The 17,565-nt window shown below is 44.1% G+C and overlaps 1 protein-coding gene across 1 annotated transcript; it reads right to left on the reverse strand.

The window, feature by feature from the left end:
* Nucleotides 1-3,904: 3,904 nt before the first annotated feature.
* Nucleotides 3,905-14,238, reverse strand: Srsf3 (serine and arginine rich splicing factor 3). The gene is made up of 6 exons (XM_057751671.1): nt 14,106-14,238; nt 10,054-10,261; nt 8,596-8,730; nt 6,415-6,453; nt 6,126-6,212; nt 3,905-6,030 (listed from the first exon to the last, which is right to left on the reverse strand). The coding sequence occupies exons 2-6, from the start codon at nt 10,257-10,259 to the stop codon at nt 6,003-6,005; spliced, it is 495 nt and encodes a 164-aa protein (XP_057607654.1). The 5' UTR covers nt 10,260-10,261; nt 14,106-14,238; the 3' UTR covers nt 3,905-6,002.
* Nucleotides 14,239-17,565: the final 3,327 nt, after the last annotated feature.

Raw genomic sequence — 17,565 nt, forward strand, 5'->3', positions numbered from 1 at the left:
ATTCAGTCTCAAACATCTCAGAAATGACTGCCACAAAATAGTGAAGGATTGGTATCATTTAAAAAAAAAGGGGGTTCAAGGGGATTATCTTGATTTCAGCTGATGAGAATACTTACTTGCATGTATGTCTAGCATGCATGAAACCCTGGCTTTTGATTCCCCAGCACTGAACAATCTAAGCATGTTAGTGGTGCATGCTTATAATCCCTCTAAAGAGGTAAAGACAGGTCATCTTTGGCTATGTAACCAGGTAAAGCCAATCTGATACCCGAGACTCTTGCCTTTTTTAAAAAAAAAAAAGCTGGGTGGGGTGCCACACAGCTAGTAACACCCTCAATGTCAGAGTCCATTTAAAAACACACACACACACACACACACACACACAGGAGGCTAAGCATTTCCGTTTTCTATTTCTCTTGGAAACCCTGCCAAGGGTCCCCACCACCAATGGGAACTACTGAATGCTGAAGAAATGGCATCACTTTACCAGATGACCATAAATGAATGTAGCCCTAGAATCAGACGCCCCTTCTGGTCTCCATGGGCACCTGCACTCATACATGGAAACATTTTACAAAGGATTAAGTGTACCCTGAAGATTTTTTTTTTTGGGGGGGGGGTTTCGAGACAGGGTTTCTCTGTGGCTTTGGAGCCTGTCCTGGAACTAGCTCTTGTAGACCAGGCTGGCCTCGAACTCACAGAGATCCACCTGCCTCTGCCTCCTGGGTGCTGGGATTAAAGGCGTGCGCCACCATCGCCTGGCTACCCTGAAGTTTTTCAAGAGGTAACTAAGTAACTGGTCCTGGCACAATGCCCTCCTGATCGCTTAGTTTGCTAGCAACTTGCCCCCACCACAGGTGATGGAGATTGAACTGGCTGGGGGGGTGGCTGTGTGTGTCAGGCCTGCTAACCCTGGCATACTAGCTCCAAAAGCCATTTCAAGAGGCAGCTAACTGCCCTCCAAACACTATTTCCCAACTGCCAATCTCGGTCACTTGAGAAGTTTGGGGATGGAAAGAAGGCTCAGCGGTTAAGCACACTGACTGCTCTTCTAGAGTTTGTGTTCAATTCCCAGTAACCACATGGTGGCTCACAACCATCTGTAATGAGATCTGGTGCCCTCTTCTAGCCTGCAGGCACACATGCAGGCAGAACATTGTACACATAATCTTTTTAAAAAATCTAATATTCTCTGAAGCCAAAAATAACCCCTCCTGATCTTTAACTGGTCTAATTCAAGGTATCCTTGTGTACTTCCTACATAGCTAGAATTCTGTTGCCCTGACAACCAGCTTCATCAGAACTGTTTTCAATTCAATTACTTGAGCGCACTTACCAGTAAGGTTGAGCAACTGTATACCAAACAAAAGGTCAGCCTATGTGGAGTGTCAACAGTAGGGAGCTGGTATTGCCATTTTTTTTTCAAGATTTTATTTGCAGCTGGGTGGTGGTGGTAGAGGTAAGCTAACCTCAGAGTTAGAGGCCAGCCTGGTCTACAAAGTGAGTTCCAGGACAGGCAGGGCTATACAGAGAAGCCCTGTCTGGAAAAAAAAAAAAAAAACAGTTAACATTTTATTTTCAAGACTTAAGTACAATTAAGAGGTGTAAAAACTGCCGGGCGATGGTGGCGCACGCCTTTAATCCCAGCACTCGGGAGGCAGAGGTAGGCGGATCTCTGTGAGTTCGAGACCAGCCTGGTCTACAGAGCTAGTTCCAGGACAGGCTCCAAAGCCAGAGAAACCCTGTCTCAACCCCCCCCCCCCAAAAAAAAAATGAGGTGTAAAAACTGAAAATCTGCCGGGAGGTGATGGCACACAGCCTTAATCCCAGCACTTGGGAGGCAGAAAAAAAGCCTTTCAATAACCCTACCCTCAGCAAAGATCCAAGACAAACCTATTGGCATACCTGATCATAGACACAAAACTGGGCCTTTGTGTGAAGGGTGTACAGGCCCCCATGGAGAAAGCCTGAGCATCTTCAGCTTGCCAGTGGTTGAGGCACTTATTCATTGTGAGTACCGAAAAGGCAATTATTCTGAAGCCTAAGCCATCTTCTCCAGCCCTTATCCAAACTAAGAAAACCTTGATATTACTTAATAACACAGCTTTTACTTCAAAAAAAAAAAAGTTCCAACTGCTAAGATCATTACCCTATAACCAAAATGTAGAATTGCTTGGTAGTCAAGGCTGGCCAAAGTTCAGGACCTCTCCCTCCTGACAGTTACTGTCAGTGATCCATCTAATCTGCAGGAAGCTTGGAGCCAGGTGTGCCATTAGTGTCCCTATTACAAATTGAATATACATATTCCATATGGAATGACCTGTCCCAATTTTATTATTTCTACCCTATTTCATGTGCAAATCCAACCAGAAAAGCCATCTTAGTTCAATGTGCTACTCCCACACAAGCAGAACTACACTGTTGAACTACACTGTTTATGTGGAGGTGACTTCCTGTCTTTCCCAGAAAAGCTGGACAATAAGCCTGCAAAGCATAAAACCATTAGACTGTCACTCAAGACTAGCTGTTGCCAGGAATACCACAAGCACGACCAAAACCAAAGGTTCTGGTGGAGGCGAGGGATGTCTCTGTAAGCTCCACCCTTGGTGCTGGCTGGCTCCATTTTATACAACACTTGTCATCAAAAGACCCACCCAACTCAGTTCAAACCCCTTGACGTTAAAAATATATCTGCAGAAGTATTTAGATTCCATATATGTGCACACACCTTATTCACACTGGTAAAGGTACAGGAGATTATCATATCCCTTGGAGACAGACATTAAGGTCTGGGTGTTAGAAAAGAAACCAGTCCTGTGAGAGAATAGCCACTGCTTTATAAAGTTCATGAGCATCAGTTGGTGTTTTGCTTGTATGTTTGTGAGGTTCTCAGATCCCCTGGAACTGTAGTAACTCCAGCTACTACAGATCTATTAACATCATATGGGCCCTGAGACTTGAACCTGGCCCTCAATTCCTATTAGAGTCTTATGATCCCACCTCACACCAGTGTGGAGATTCTGTGGAACCACATTATGTTGTAGATGAAGCCAGGCCATGTATATACTAGGAAAGAAATCTTACCAATTCATGTTATTAAAAAACTCTAGGATGGGTGGTGGTAGCACACGCCTTTAATCCCAGCACTCAGAAGGCAGAGATAGGCAGATCTCTATGAGTTCGAGGCCATCATGGTATACGGTAGTTCCAGGACAGCCAAAGCTGCAGAGAAATCTTGCCTGGGGCAGGTGGGCGGGGGGGGGGCAAATGTCTATTGCAACCAAGTTGAAGGCCACCTCAAAAATAGCCTAATCCCAACCACATTCCTCTTGAATTAAGAGTCTGGGGAGCCTATGAGAGGGTTTACTCAATGGGAACATAGCTAGCAGATAAACTGTCTCTGTATGAACACTGGGTTCAACACCCAGTCTCCTTTCAAGTACTAATAAAAGTATGGGCTAGAAGCAGAATGAATGGCAGTGGTGTTTGCTCACACTAAGTGACAAACCTAAAATGCTATGTGTTAGAAGCCAGCCAAGGAAATGCTACATGTACAAAACCCCAGTAGACTATCGCAGCATGTGTCAAGAACCCTTCAGGGCTGGAGAAATGGCTCAGCAGTTAAGAGCATTGCCTGCTCTTCCAAAGGTCCTGAGTTCAATTCCCAGCAACCACATGATGGCTCACAACCATCTGCAATGAGGTCTGGTGCCCTCTTCTGGCCTGCAGGCATACACAGACAGAATATTGTATACACAATAAATAAATTAAAAAAAAAAAAAGAACCCTTCAGCGTCACTTCACTCTGTGCAGTAAACACCATACAAGACAGGCTAAGTATTGGCCTAAAACATAAAACATTACCGTATTGTTAAGATAAAAATATACTCCAACCCAGTTTTTTGTCAGTGTCTTTAATCATAAAAATCTTTATGTCCCTTGCCCAAAGGAAAATGAGGAGGCAACAGTCTGGCAGTATAAAAATAGACAACTGGAAGAGTAACCGACAACTAAACCCCATCTGGGATTCTGAAAAAAGCACATTTAGACAAGGCACTAAAGCAGCGACTCTTAGAGAACTATGGATGTTTATTACCTATATATAACTCTTCCATATTAACAGTGTTAGGGTCACTCTGGAAACCCTTAGTACCTAAACGGTACATGAAGGCTAACCACAACATACCTAAGTATGTACATCAGAGGTAACCTATAATGAGAAACCCACACTCCCAATTCTCACTTTTCTTGATTATCCCAAAGTACAACTAACAATAATGACTTCTAATGAACACCTATAGCCACTGTAACTTTTAGTATCACACTCAAGAAAGTGATCAAGACTGGCTAATTTAACCTACAATTACAGAAATTACAAGAGCATTTCCAAATAGCCACAATCTAAATGTCAGTTCAGTTTTAAATGTCCACATTTGGTATTTCCTACTAAGCCAAACTTATGCTAGGGCTTCCAGTCTACTGATCCAATTAATGATCAATAGCCAGTTAGGTTGATGCCAACGAGAAGTAGATTACTCAGTTCTACCATGGAGTACAAAAAAGGGCCCAATCTTCTAACATGTTAACAGGAAGTCTAAATTTCAAAGTATCTTCTTTGAACATGGGCACTTCTTTCAAAGGCTCATGCTGGAACCTTCCGAACACAATTCTCTTTTCTTACTGAGATTTATTGGTACAAGCAAACATAATTGGGGGGAGGGACCTCATAAAAACAAAGTCAGTACAGCATCTAAAAACTATCTCAAAAGAGCACATTTAAGAAAACTTAAGCCACAAGACTGTTGCATTATGATTTAATCTAATTGCACACACACACACAATCTGAAAGCACAACTCCTCCAGATTTCTCAGAGACAGGGTATGCATGCCTCTACAGTCAACTGTGCAGTTACATTTAGCCACATGGTAGATTTTACATCATGATCAGTTTGGAATCCCATGCAAGACCTCAAGTTATCAAATGAAATCAATTTTAAACTTTGTTGAATGTTTTCATGCTGAAGATAAAAGCTACTTTTTATGGGCAACTTAAAGAGTTACAATACCACACTGGTGCTACTTTACAATGTTAGTGACATGATCTTGAATTGGCTTCAACTTCTAAAAAATGACTAAATCTTAGTTAGGTGACAGCCAAAGGGGGAAAAAATTCTTCACTAATCCAGTGCCTCTCAGTTATGTTTCTTACAAAGAAAGAACTGGGTAACCAAATGCTTTCCCAGGGATAACAATGGTAACAGTGGGTTTGCTCAACTGACTACTACACAATTAGGCTAGTATTTTATTAATCCAAAAGCACTTTACAAGAAAATATAAGTATGGCTTCCAATAGGAATGTTATACTTGGACTTGATACCAAGCTCACAGATTTGAGTGTGTAAGGAAAAACAGGCTTTCAAGTTAAACAACAATTTGTAACCAAAACTTTAATCCCAAGGACTCTCACAAACATATTACAAATGACAGCATGAAAAAGAAATCTTGCACAGTAACTCAAAGGTTCAGCTCTACAATGTACCCTTAAACCAACTGGTAACTTAGTCTTCCATTTCCAAATAAAGAATGTTACAAACAGCTTCCTCCATAGATGGCAATCAGTGAGGAACCGCTTTCAAAGTCTTCAGAGTGCAGTTCCCACCCTTTCCCTGTTAACTTCTGTTAACAGCAGCTTTTACAGACTGCTTGTCATTTCACCCACAGCTCCAGACTGTAATCCAGCTAATAAACTAGTTTTGTCAATTTCCATCAGTGGTTTATCATTAGTACATCACACTTTAACTGGGCAGGATCTAGGTTTATTTCAGTCTATGAAAAACTAAAGTTCAAAGCAAATTCAATCTTGCTTAAGGGAACATGAACAGCTAAAACATCTTAAAAATGCACCAAGCTTATGAAGTCTCAAACAAAACTTGAATTTCCTGTACATACTCCTGTCAAATGAAGTTACTTCCTGTACACCACTTCTTTTGCAAACTGGTCTTCTACTTCCTTTCATTTGACCTAGATCGGCTATAAAAAAAAAAAAAATGTCATTACTATCTTGTTAGTACATAGAATAAAAACATCATGTGTATCTTCAATAGGTCAGTCATTAGTGAACTTACCTACGAGACCTAGAGAAAGATCGAGACGGCTTGTGGTTTCTCTCACGAGACAGAGACCTCTCTCTTCTCCTATCTCTAGAAAGTGACCTAAAATCAACAAAAAGCACATTAGCCAATGATGTTAGACATTTACCTCATAAAAATACTGGTTCATTCTGACTGAACACTGACTATAAGCTACCCAAGACACTACCGTTATTAGGGTTATCTAAATCTCATTAAACAAGTACTTTGGGAAAGAGCTTAGGGGTATCAGAAGCTGCCATTTCTGTAACTGGGGCACATTTACCTGCTCCGGCTTCGAGAGAAGCTTCTCCTTCTTGGAGATCTAAAAGCAGAAACAGCAAAATTAGCCTAATTGTCAATTAGTATATATGGCGTGAGGCATTTCCCAACTTTTCAATCTCACTGTTGGGCCCAGTGAATGTGCCGAAGAACTGGCACTCATCGTCCAAAAATAAAAAAAGAAAAGAAAAAAATAGGCACAGAAGGATTAAGGAACCAAAAGCTCAAGTGAAAGCAGGTATTCCAACCATGGATTTAACAAAGAATGCTTCACAGCAGATCTGTCCAATGCAAAACTTCATGTCAAACTAACTCCACTACCCAAACACCACACCAAATGTAGTCCCAAGTAGTTCCAAAAAATAGTACCGTAAACCAGTATTTGGAACCCATGCAAACCTTTTAAGTCTGTAACAAGACTTAAGTACCAGGTGGATAGTGTCATTTGTGAAAAGGCGACAGGTGTAAACATCGATGCCATTTAGTGCTACATTAGAACTGCATTTGTGATGTCACATTTCAGAGTGTGTTTAGGCTCAAAATTACCGTAGCTTGGCCCACACTTCACCCCCAAATTTTTTAAATTTTGAAAACTGTTAGTAAAACCATTTAAAGGTGATAGGATTTAACAAATTTTTGCTAGGAAGAAAAGCTAAAATCTTTGTTAGAGTTATTAAAATTTTAGTCTGGCATCTCACACATGCACATAAGTTCACTTGAAGGTCTAGTCACATTATGAGTTCCCTATCACCCTTAAAAGTTGTTTCAAGCAATATATTGTACGTTACCATTCAATTATGCACAGCCAGCCTTTGATCCAGAAAAAAGAATTACTTAAGCCGCTTACTCCTTATTTTTAACCAGCAGTAAACTGTATAAGCAGGAAAAACTTACTAGTTTTGGGTTTCAACAAGCTAGAAATGGTGAGGTGAGGCTGCCGGACTGACGGCCAGGAAGAATTTGCTGAAAAGGTTTTGCCAGATGTTGCGTTGGATTTAGTTGGTTGGCGAAGGGGGTGTTGTGGATTTTTCCTGCTTTTTTGTTAGCCGAAGGCTGCTGCTGTAGTTGTTGTGAAGACATTTGGTAAATAAACAGCTGAGCTGATTGGCCAGGAATGTGTGGGCGGTCGAGGTGGCTGCTGCCGATTTGGTTAAGGTTGGAGAGAAGGCTGAGAGAAAACAGCATGCTCGGGAACCAAAGGGCGGTGCAACCTGACGACTGGCCAGCCTGGGTCATGTGAAACGACACCAGCCAAGCTGAATGGGGCGCGCTGGTCACATGACGCTGAAAGGGCTAGTTGACTGGCTAATGCAGACTCAGAGGGTGGTGAGAAGAGACATGATGGTGACTCTGTAACGGGGTTCATTTTTATTAATAGATGGACCAAAAAGCACAAAAAAAATGAAAAACAAGCCATCAGTACAACCATCTATTAGCTAACAAATACTCTTTATTATGATGGGCAACAGTGTGTTGTTTTTCAAAATAGCAAAAGGGGCAAGATTTTGAACTCCTATCTCCTAGGACTTCACTCACCTGTAAGAGGTAAATTCAGTCCTACAGAAACTATTTTGGAGGCTTGATTTGAGGAGATGAGGAGTTTGCACCCAGGCAATACTGCCTGGTCCAAGAATGATGCCATTTCAATCATTAAAAAAAAAAAACTGAATTCTCTCCTATTGGGGAATCAAGAACGGATGACTGGGAATACTTTTTCGCCCCCTTTATTGGTTAGTGACTTAAGTTTGTTTCAGAAAGATTTCTACTTTACCGGTTGTAACATTAAAACAGCTGCCTGTTTTGATAAATACTACAGTTGTGCTAGTAGAAACCACATCTGTGAAGAGCTAGTTGAATGTAATGTTGATCATTATGGAGTCAAGAAATGGAAAAAGGCCTAAACTGAAGTAAAAGGGAAGACTTGGAAAGATGCAACTAGAAGATGAACTAGAAGACAGATCCAAGACAGAAGTTACTAACTACCAACATGAATAATACACCTACAGACAAAAGCCAACACTCAGCACAACTCACATACCCCAAACTACACCCAGCAAACGTTTCGTAGAAACCTCAGATGTTCTCAGTAAGTTAAAACCCACCAACAAACTTAGCAGAAATACCTGCTCCTACTAGCTACTCCATTACACCAATGCCTCTCTCTAAAACGTGCTCTCTCAAGTACCTTCGCCGAGGTGGAGGACTCCTCCTACGGTAATCATCTCGAGGGCGACGACCCCAAGAGGGAGGGGGGCCACGATTCCGACTTCTTTTCTCACCGTTCGACAGCTCCACTCTTACTCGGCAGCCACATAGTGTTCTAAGGAGAAGGGGTACTTGTCACAAAATTGCTCATAGCAGGCACGGTGGTCCAGGGAGTCCATCTCGATCTCTCCTGATTCCACCCAAATGGAACCAAATTTGACACTCTTAGGAGTTTTCCAGACCTGTTTGGTCTAAGTTTCTAAATTTGCTAAACTCTTTACATAGGTTAAAAGATCAAACAAATCTTCTCAAATGGGATTTTTTAAAAGTAAGAAAACAATTTTACTACTAATCAATCAGTCTGGCTGAGTATGTTGGCATATATACACCTTTAATTTAATTCCAGCACTAGGCAGAGAGGAAGTCTCTTTCTTTGCCAGTCTAGGCTAGAGAATCTACTTCAAAATAAAGGCTACAAAAAGGGCTCAGTAGTTAAAAGCACTGGCCACTCTTGTAGAAGACCCGGGCTTGGCTCCCAGCACCCCCAAAGTGGCTCACAATGACAACCTACAATTCTAGTTCCAGGGGGTGAAACACCTTGTGGCCTATGACTAGTAGGAATGCATAGTGAAGACATAACATACAGGAAAAACACAGACAGCACAAATTTTGGAGACGGTCTCACTGTGTTGCCCTGGCTGTCCTCAAACTTGAGTTCAATATTAACTGTTAGTAGCTTTAATTATTAAGGACCTTGGTTTTTGCCTTTGTATTTCTCATATATTTCCACTATAACTTGTTCCCTTCAATTTTTCATTCTCCTATATACTTCTCTAACGGCTTAAAGATACACTACAATTACTTTGGCTGTTTCATATTATCCCCCTCCGTTATTATTTAACTGGCATACAAAAAATTCTTCCTAATAACAAAAGTTCAGCTATGGCTGATATTTTTCCTTCATTTGTCCAGAGCCATCACAGAGTTAACCCAGCACATTTAGGCAGTTGATAAGAAACCCTTGCAAAAGGCAGGCGGATCTCTGTGAGTTCGAGACCAGCCTGGTCTACAAGAGCTAGTTCCAGGACAGGCTCCAAAACCACAGAGAAACCCTGTCTCGAAAAACCAAAAAAAAAAAAAAAAAAGAAACCCTTGCAAACTTTTACTATTGCAACTTGTAGGAACACATAACTAACCTACAATGTCAGAGCTACCATCAATCCTTTTCACATTATAAGGCAACGTGATAGAAAATTATCCTTCCGTTCCACTTGTTATGAAAACAAGGCTGGCTTTGAACTCCCGTCTGTCAAGTGCTGGGAATTCAGGTTTAAGACACATCTGGCTCTAAGTCACACAGCAGGAATGTTGTGACAGCCACATGTCGTAGAAAATTGAAACACTAGAAACCAGATTAACTATTTGCCATTAACATTACCTTCCATCTAGCTCTCGGACAGCGTCAGCAGCATCTCGGGGATCCTCAAATTCAACGAAAGCAAAGCCAGGGGGGTTTCGAGCAACCCACACACTTCGGAGCGGTCCATAATAGCCAAATGCCCGTTCTAATTCAGTCTTGTTCCCATTGTTTCCAAGATTACCTACATACACCTTACAATCTAATGGACAGGAATCACGATGCATTTCTGTAAGAAAAAAACGACAACAATATTTATCAAAGCAGCCTAGTTAAAAACAAATCGTAGGAATTTAAAGAGCCTTGGAAATATAGATTAGTGGTATTTGTCTAGCATACATAAGCTTCTGGACTCAAGCCTAGAAGCAAACATGACCTTTATTTAAAACAGAAACTAAAAAGGCCAACACACAACTACAAATCCTACTGTCAAAGAACCCATGCTATCTATTCCCCCACCCCATACTCTTCCTCCATAATCCCCAGGAAACAAAAAAATTTTCAAAGTCAGAGGCAGGCAATCTGAGTTTGAAGCTAACCTGGTCTTTACATGGAGTTCCAAGCCAGACAGGGCTACAGAATAAATAAGTTCTAGTACTTGGGAGGCAGGGGGATCTGAGTCAGATGCCAGCCTCATTTCACTCTTTTAAAGTCATCACGGAACTGAGAAAACACCCAAGGATCAAATAGATCAATTAACACAATATGGACTGTGAGTTAGGGAACAGTTTTGTTTTTCCAAGAAAGTTTCTTCGTCTAACAGTCCTGACTGTCCTAGATTTTGCTAAGAGATCTGCCTGCCTCGGCATCCCAAGTGCTGGATTAAAGGTGTGTCACCACAGCCAGGCCCAACTTTTAACTTTGGTCTTGAACTGTGCCAGACTCTAACAGTTCTGCATATAATATGCAGAATGGATGAGGCTTGACTGTTTAACTTCAAATTAAACCCAACAACCAACAGGAGGTGGGGTGACAGTGCGCAGAGATGGAGCTAGGTGTTCAAGACCAGCTTCCACTACTGACACAGAAAATCATCTTAAACATTTTAAAAAGTAGTGCACACCTTTAATCCCAGCACTTGAGAGGCAGGGCCAGGTGGATCTTGTTGAGTTAATAATGGCCAGCCTCTTCTACAGAGCTAGTGTCTGGACAGTCAGGGTACTCAAAGAAGTTCTGTCTCAAAAATCTAACAAAAAAGCCGGGCGGTAGTGGCGCACGCCTTTAGTCCCAGCAGTTGGGAGGCAGAGGCAGGTGAATGTGAGTTCGAGATCAGCCTGGTCTACAAGATCTAGTTCCAGGACAGGCTCCAAAGCCACAGAGAAACCCTGTCTCGTGGGCCGTGGTGGTACACGCCTTTGATCCCAGCACTTAGGAGGCAGAGGCAGTCAGATCTCTGTGAGTTTGAGGCCTACAGTCTGGTCTACAGAGGGAGTGCCTGAATTTAAAGCTACACAGAGAAACCTGTCTTGGGGCTGGGGGAGGAATCTTAACCCGTCATCACACAATAGTTGTCAAGGAAGAAATTACAGCTGAAAATAGAGAGATGAACACACCTTCATTATTCAATCACAGCCACTCCATCAAGTTTAGATAAATGGCCACATTTGAACCAAACAAGCAATATATAAATGCTTCCATATGCCAAAACTTACAAGCTTTAATTAAGTTGCAAAACCTTCACTTACACTTCCTTAGGAGGGCTATGGAGATGGCACAGTAAGTAAAGGCTGCCCACTCAAGCTGAGCTACAGGACACTGTGGAAAAAACTACTGCAAGTCATCTTTCTGACCTTCACTGTGGTACACTTATACCACGCCCCAAAGACAAGTTTATTTTGGTTTTTAATTGTGAAGAGCTCCACCTGCCTCTGCCTCACTGTGCTGGGACCATCACCAGCCAGCACCAACACTAAAATGGTTTTATAAAAAGCTTCCCAGCCAGGCAGCGGCAGTCCACGCCTTTAATCTTAGCACTCAGGAAGGCAGCAGGCCTCTTGGTGTGTTTGTTCGAGGCCAGCCTAGTCTACAAGAGCTAGTTGCAGGACAGGACCCAAAACTACAGGAAAACTGTTGGGGGTGTGGGGGATAGTCACAACCAAAAGCTTACAAGATACATCACCACAAAACTTCCTGCACTACCAGAACAATACTCATACTACCTCAAATCAGACTTATGCAATCAAAATTCTTCAAGCATCCAATCCATGTGCTGACTTTTCAATTTTCCGAGAAAAGAGGATTTACAAGTGTGCATTCCCACACCTGGCTCCATGTATGCTTTTCTTCCCCGAGCGTATGAGTCTGGATATAGCTCAGCGGTTAGGAGCTAGCCTAGAATGCAATACATCTCCCTACAGCACTCTTCCTAAGAGCTGTGGCACCCTAAGAAGTTACCAGGAAAAGTTATCCCAAATGTAGTGAGCAATCAGAAACATACTGACAAATACTACAAAGTGAAAAATCTTGAAAATGTTCTAAGACCGGAAAAAGACTTTACAATTTCCAGAATATGAAACACCCAAAGTGGAAAATCCAGACTAGTGACTGACTGCCAGGAGAGTTTTTGAACAGACAAACATTTTATTATGGGGTTTAAGTACTGAAAGACAAGCGTAATTGAGCTCATGCAAGTCCAGCATTAAATTTGAAGAATATCTCAAGGAGAGATGGGGACAGCCAAGGCCACAGAAAAAGAAAACCAGGAAGCTCAAAGATAGCTTAGGCTGCCTGAGACCCTGCCTCAAAAAGCAAACTATCGGGACGGTGGTGGCACGCGCCTTTAATCCCAGCGCTCAGGAGGCAGAGGCAAAAGGGTCTCAGGGAAAAAAAAATCATACCAGACAAAGGTTCCACACCGCTGTGGATGTCTTAAGAACTACCACAGCCGGCACGCATGCCTGCGACTCACTAGGCTGAAGAAATGACAGCTATGAGGTCAGACTGGTAAAGAGACCCCATCTTCACAGAAAAAAAAAAAAAAAAAAAAGGGATGTTACCTTCAAAAACCAATCTTTAGGGCCGGGAGGATAGCTTAGCTGTAGGGTGCTTGCTTTGTACACACAACGCTAAGTCCAAGCCCCAGCACACGCACAAAATTTTTCTTTTAAAAAGAAACTAAAGCCGGGCGGTGGTGGCGCACGCCTTTAATCCCAGCACTTGGGAGGCAGAGGCAGGTGGATCTCTGTGAGTTCGAGACCAGCCTGGTCTACAAGAGCTAGTTCCAGGACAGGCTCCAAAACCACAGAGAAACGCTGTCTCAAAAAACCAAAAAAAAAAAAAACTAAAAAGCACTGACTATAACAAGTGTACAGCACACCTTAGGGACATACATTCAGTAAGCCTTTAATTTCACACTTCCAAATGAAAAGGAAATTCAAGAATTCACTTTCAGTGCCTCTCCTACTATAAAGGCAACGATTATCTAAGTAAAAATTCCAGTCCAGGCACATCCTACTTTGTCGTGACCCCACCCTGTACCCAAGACTCAGTTGAGAGACCAAGCCATTCCGCGAAAATTTAAGGAAAGTAAAAATAAAGCTCATCCATCCCCGGTTTTCACACCTGTGAACGCAAAGGTCAAAGAAAAAAAACCATCAAACTCAACTTCAACTGGAAATACAATTTAATTACATCCCAATTTTAAAGCAAAAACTAAACCAGCATTAAATAAGACCGTGGAGGTCTTCAGTACATAAAGATCTGGTTTGACTGTGACTTAATAAAAAACAAAATATCTTAGACCCTATCCCAAGAAAACCAAGAGCAAAAAAAAAAAAGGCGCCATCAGATTAAAGGCCGCAACGTGCAGAATGCGGTTCGAGATCGGCCCGCTCCGAAGCCCGGTCCCCAGGTACCGCTCTCCTCGGCTCCCCGCCACGGAAATGAGAAAAAACCCCGATTCCGAGGCCGGGAAGCATCTCCGAGCCGGCCGCGGGCCCCCGCCGCCGCCCGGGACCGAACGTCACAAAATGGCGGCGGCGCCCCTTTGTCTCAACCTGGCGCCGCCATTGCGCCGGGCCCCGCCTCGGCTCTGTGCGACTCCATAGCCCTCCCTCCCGCCGCCGGCCTCTTACCGAGATCCTGGGTTCGAGAACCGCAGCTCAAATCCCAACACTCCGACGAGGCCCACCCGCACCCTCTGCGATCTGCTTCCGCAGATGCTCTCAATGCCCTGGCGTCCACGAAATGGCGGACCACCGCCTTCCCCTTGCCCCTAGTTATAGATCCCGTTTGTGCCACGTGACCAGACCCGCTCGCCCAATCAGCGGCGGCGGGGGCCGTGATGTCAGGCGGCGAGAAACCGCGGTTACTGGGGGCGCGCGCCGGCCGTTCCGTCAGGTGGGCGGGGACGCGCGGTGGCGCGAGCTTCGTCGCCGCGTGCCCGCTGGCCCCGGAGGTGGCGTGCTCGGGCTCGGCCATTCCCCCCCCACACACTAGCCCAGACCCCTTCTCCCTCACTTCCGCCCAGCCCTGACGCTGCCGCCATTATTCCCGTGGCTTGCAGCCGCAGGCACGGATCTCAGTCAAAGGTGCACGCTTGCCCTCCTCGTTGCGCTGCGATTCCACAGCGTCGCAACGTCTAGAGAGCCCGAGAGTCGTTGTCAAGGTTACCGAGCTGGGGGCTACCTTACTGGTCCCCCACGGTGGCCGCCCCGGCCCCTACCCGGGGAACAGTCTGCAAAGTTTGCACAAGTCTTGTTTTCCCGCCTCTCGCCCAAACCGCGCGCGGCAAATGAGGACGTCTGGAAGGGGGGAAAAAACGGTCACCAGGATCACATTCACACAAGGGAAGGTTCTCCCGCCATCCTGAGCCAGCAGGGGCACCTGCAGCCTTTGTAATAGCTTTGCTCTCCTTGGCAGCCGCCGCAACTCCCTGGGCCTCTGCACACAGCCCCAAGAATTGCTGGATAGCGATGGAGAAACTGGATTATGAGAAATCACCTTCTTTGATCAGCCACGGGCTTTGTCTCAAGGCCCCAAACTTATCCTCCGCCTAGCTTTGATCAGGCTAGACTGTTTTATCGCAGATTTAGTTATTTCTGCCTTTCCGAAAAATGAAAACATTTGACCAGTTTTCCAGACACCTTAGTTCCTCCACGGGTAAAGAGGTGGATTCTTACTCCATAAGGAAGGGGGGCGGTGCGGGCTACAAGTTGTTAAATGAGTTTGTGTTGTGGCCTGATTGTAACGAAACTTTTTATCTCATTTCCTTCTGGATGCCCCCCCCCCCGCCCCGTCATGAGTTAGACATAACATACTGGGGCTGATTTGTCCCCCGTCTCCCTTCTGTTTTTCATTCTTCCTGCCCCATGCCTGTAATCTCGGGACTTGAGCCCAAGGAAGCAGGAGTTCAAGGTTATTTTCACACAGTCAGTGAGTTCTAGGCCAGAATAAACAAGATTCTGTCTGAAAAGAACAAAAACCTGATGTAGCTACAGTCATTTTCTCTGCTCTAAAACTGGTAGGTAGCCTATATATGTATAAAATGTACTAAATGTACTGATAAACCAGTGTGCTACTTTCTAAAAAAATAAAAAATAAAAATAAATAAATAAACAAAACTGGTAGGTAATGGTCACCTTTAATTCATCTAATCCATCCACAGCACACTTGCTTTTTTTTTTTTTAAACCATATCTCCCTGGTTCAAATATTGGGGTTTGTTTGTTTGTATTTTTTAAAGGGTTTGTTTTTTTAGATTTATTTATTATGTATACAACATTCTGCCTCCATGTATGCCCTCACGCCTGAGGAGGGCGCCAGCTCTACAGATGGTTGTGAGCCACCATGTGGTTGCTGGGAATTGAACTCAGGACCTCTGGAAGAGCAGCCAGTGCTCTTAACCACTGAGTCATCTCTTCAACCCCCTGTTTTCTGGTATTTTGAGAAAGGATTTCTCCACGCTATCCTGGAACTCACTATGTAGATCGGTCTGGCCTCTAACCCCGAGATCCACCTGCCTATTGAGTGCTGGCATTAAAGGCAAGCACCACCATGCCCAGCAGTTTGGGTCGGAGACAGTCTCTCTCCAGTCCACCCTGGCCTAGCACTCACTTCCCGTGACTTCATTTACAAATGTGTGGGATTGCGGTCATAGCTCTCCTGGACCCATGCAGACTTTGGGATGCAGCTCAGACACATCCGACTGCAATCCAGGACCAAGTTCAGGGCAAAACTGTGCTTCCTCAGCTTCCCCGCAGGATTCTGGGCAATTGTGGGGCAGGTGTCGACACCCTCAGCTCCACCTTGACCCTATCTCATCCCCACTCCTAAAAATAAAGTGTTACGGATGTCATTCACAGCAGGAACTTGACTCTAACATGTGCAGGGCCCCAGATCCCATCTCCAGCATTGGCAAAAGTAAGATAAGCCCCAAGAATGATGGCCAGACGCTAATTATTATGCACAAGGTTTAATATAATTTTTCCAGAACAGGGTTTCCTCTGTGTAGCCCTGGCTGCCCTGGAACTTGCTCTGTAGATCAGAATGGCCTCCAACTCAGGGGATTCTCCTGCCTCTGCCTCCAAAGTGCTGAAATTAAAGGCGTGTGCCGCCATGCCCAGCAAGATTTAATATTTTAAATATTTTGATTGGCTTCAAGTTTCAGTAAAGCACAACCTAATAGGAACACAAACCATAATAGTGCTTCCTTGACTGCTTGATTCAGTGGCGGTCTCTTCCTTGAGGGTTAGCAATAGAAGGGATTATTTGCTTAAGTATAGGGTTGAGTTAAAGGAATTAAGGACCAGCAGAGGCACTCTCGGGGACAGCTCTGGACCCTATGGCACCAAGAAGGCAGCAGGGTGAGCCAAACAAACCAGGAGAGGAAAGGTGGCAGCCTGGGATTCTGAGTAGAGGAAGCAGAACCACATTCCTTTCTGGGTCCTCAGCACCCAAGGAAGATCAAGGACTCTCCCGGTGAACTCCGTGCCCAGCTTTTCCTAGTCCCATCTCTACGTGGTGGCTTCTTTCTCGCTTCACCATCGAAGCCTGAGGGCACGAGAATTAGGTGATGCAACCAAGCTTGAAGTTAACCTCCCAGGACACAGAGCACAGCAGAGCAGACGGGGAATTGATCTAAGGCTGTACTGTCTCCTGCAACAGCCATTAGGCACCTGTAGCTGTTTGGGCTCAATTGAGATGTGCTGAAATATAAAGGAAGGAAGGAGGGAGGGAGAGAGGGAGGGAGGGAGGGAGGGAGGGAGGGAGGGAAGGAAGGAAGGAAGGAAGGAAGGAAGGAAGGAAGGAAGGAAGGAAGGAAGGAAGGAGAGAACGAAAGCAAATCATTTGAAGGCAGCAAGAACAAAAACAAAAATTCAAGATGTCTTCATTTTTACACTGACTCCTTGTTTGAGTGAAAGGGTTTTGAAGGGGTGTTTTGTTGTTGCTGTTGTGGTTTTTGGGTTTTTAATTTAATTTTACTTATTTTTTTTTTCCTGAGGCAGGGTTTCACTATGTAATTCAGGCTAGGCTATCTTGGTGTGTAGGCCAGGCTGGCCTCAAAGGCACAGAGATCCACTTGCCTCTGTCTCTC

This window comes from Chionomys nivalis, chromosome 19 (assembly GCF_950005125.1).
Source record: "Chionomys nivalis chromosome 19, mChiNiv1.1, whole genome shotgun sequence".
In the NCBI taxonomy this organism is placed as follows: Eukaryota; Metazoa; Chordata; class Mammalia; order Rodentia; family Cricetidae; genus Chionomys; species Chionomys nivalis.

Bases quoted from the DNA above. Each gene is read 5' to 3' on its own strand.
- Srsf3 (XM_057751671.1), bottom strand. From the start codon at position 10,259: ATGCATCGTGATTCCTGTCCATTAGATTGTAAGGTGTATGTAGGTAAT. The intron at 8,731-10,053 runs GTAATGTTAATG...CCTTCTCCTTAG, and splicing joins GTCCGAGAGCTAGATGGAAG to AACACTATGTGGCTGCCGAG. The intron at 6,031-6,125 runs GTAAGTTCACTA...TTTTTTTTATAG, and splicing joins TCTTTCTCTAGGTCTCGTAG to CCGATCTAGGTCAAATGAAA.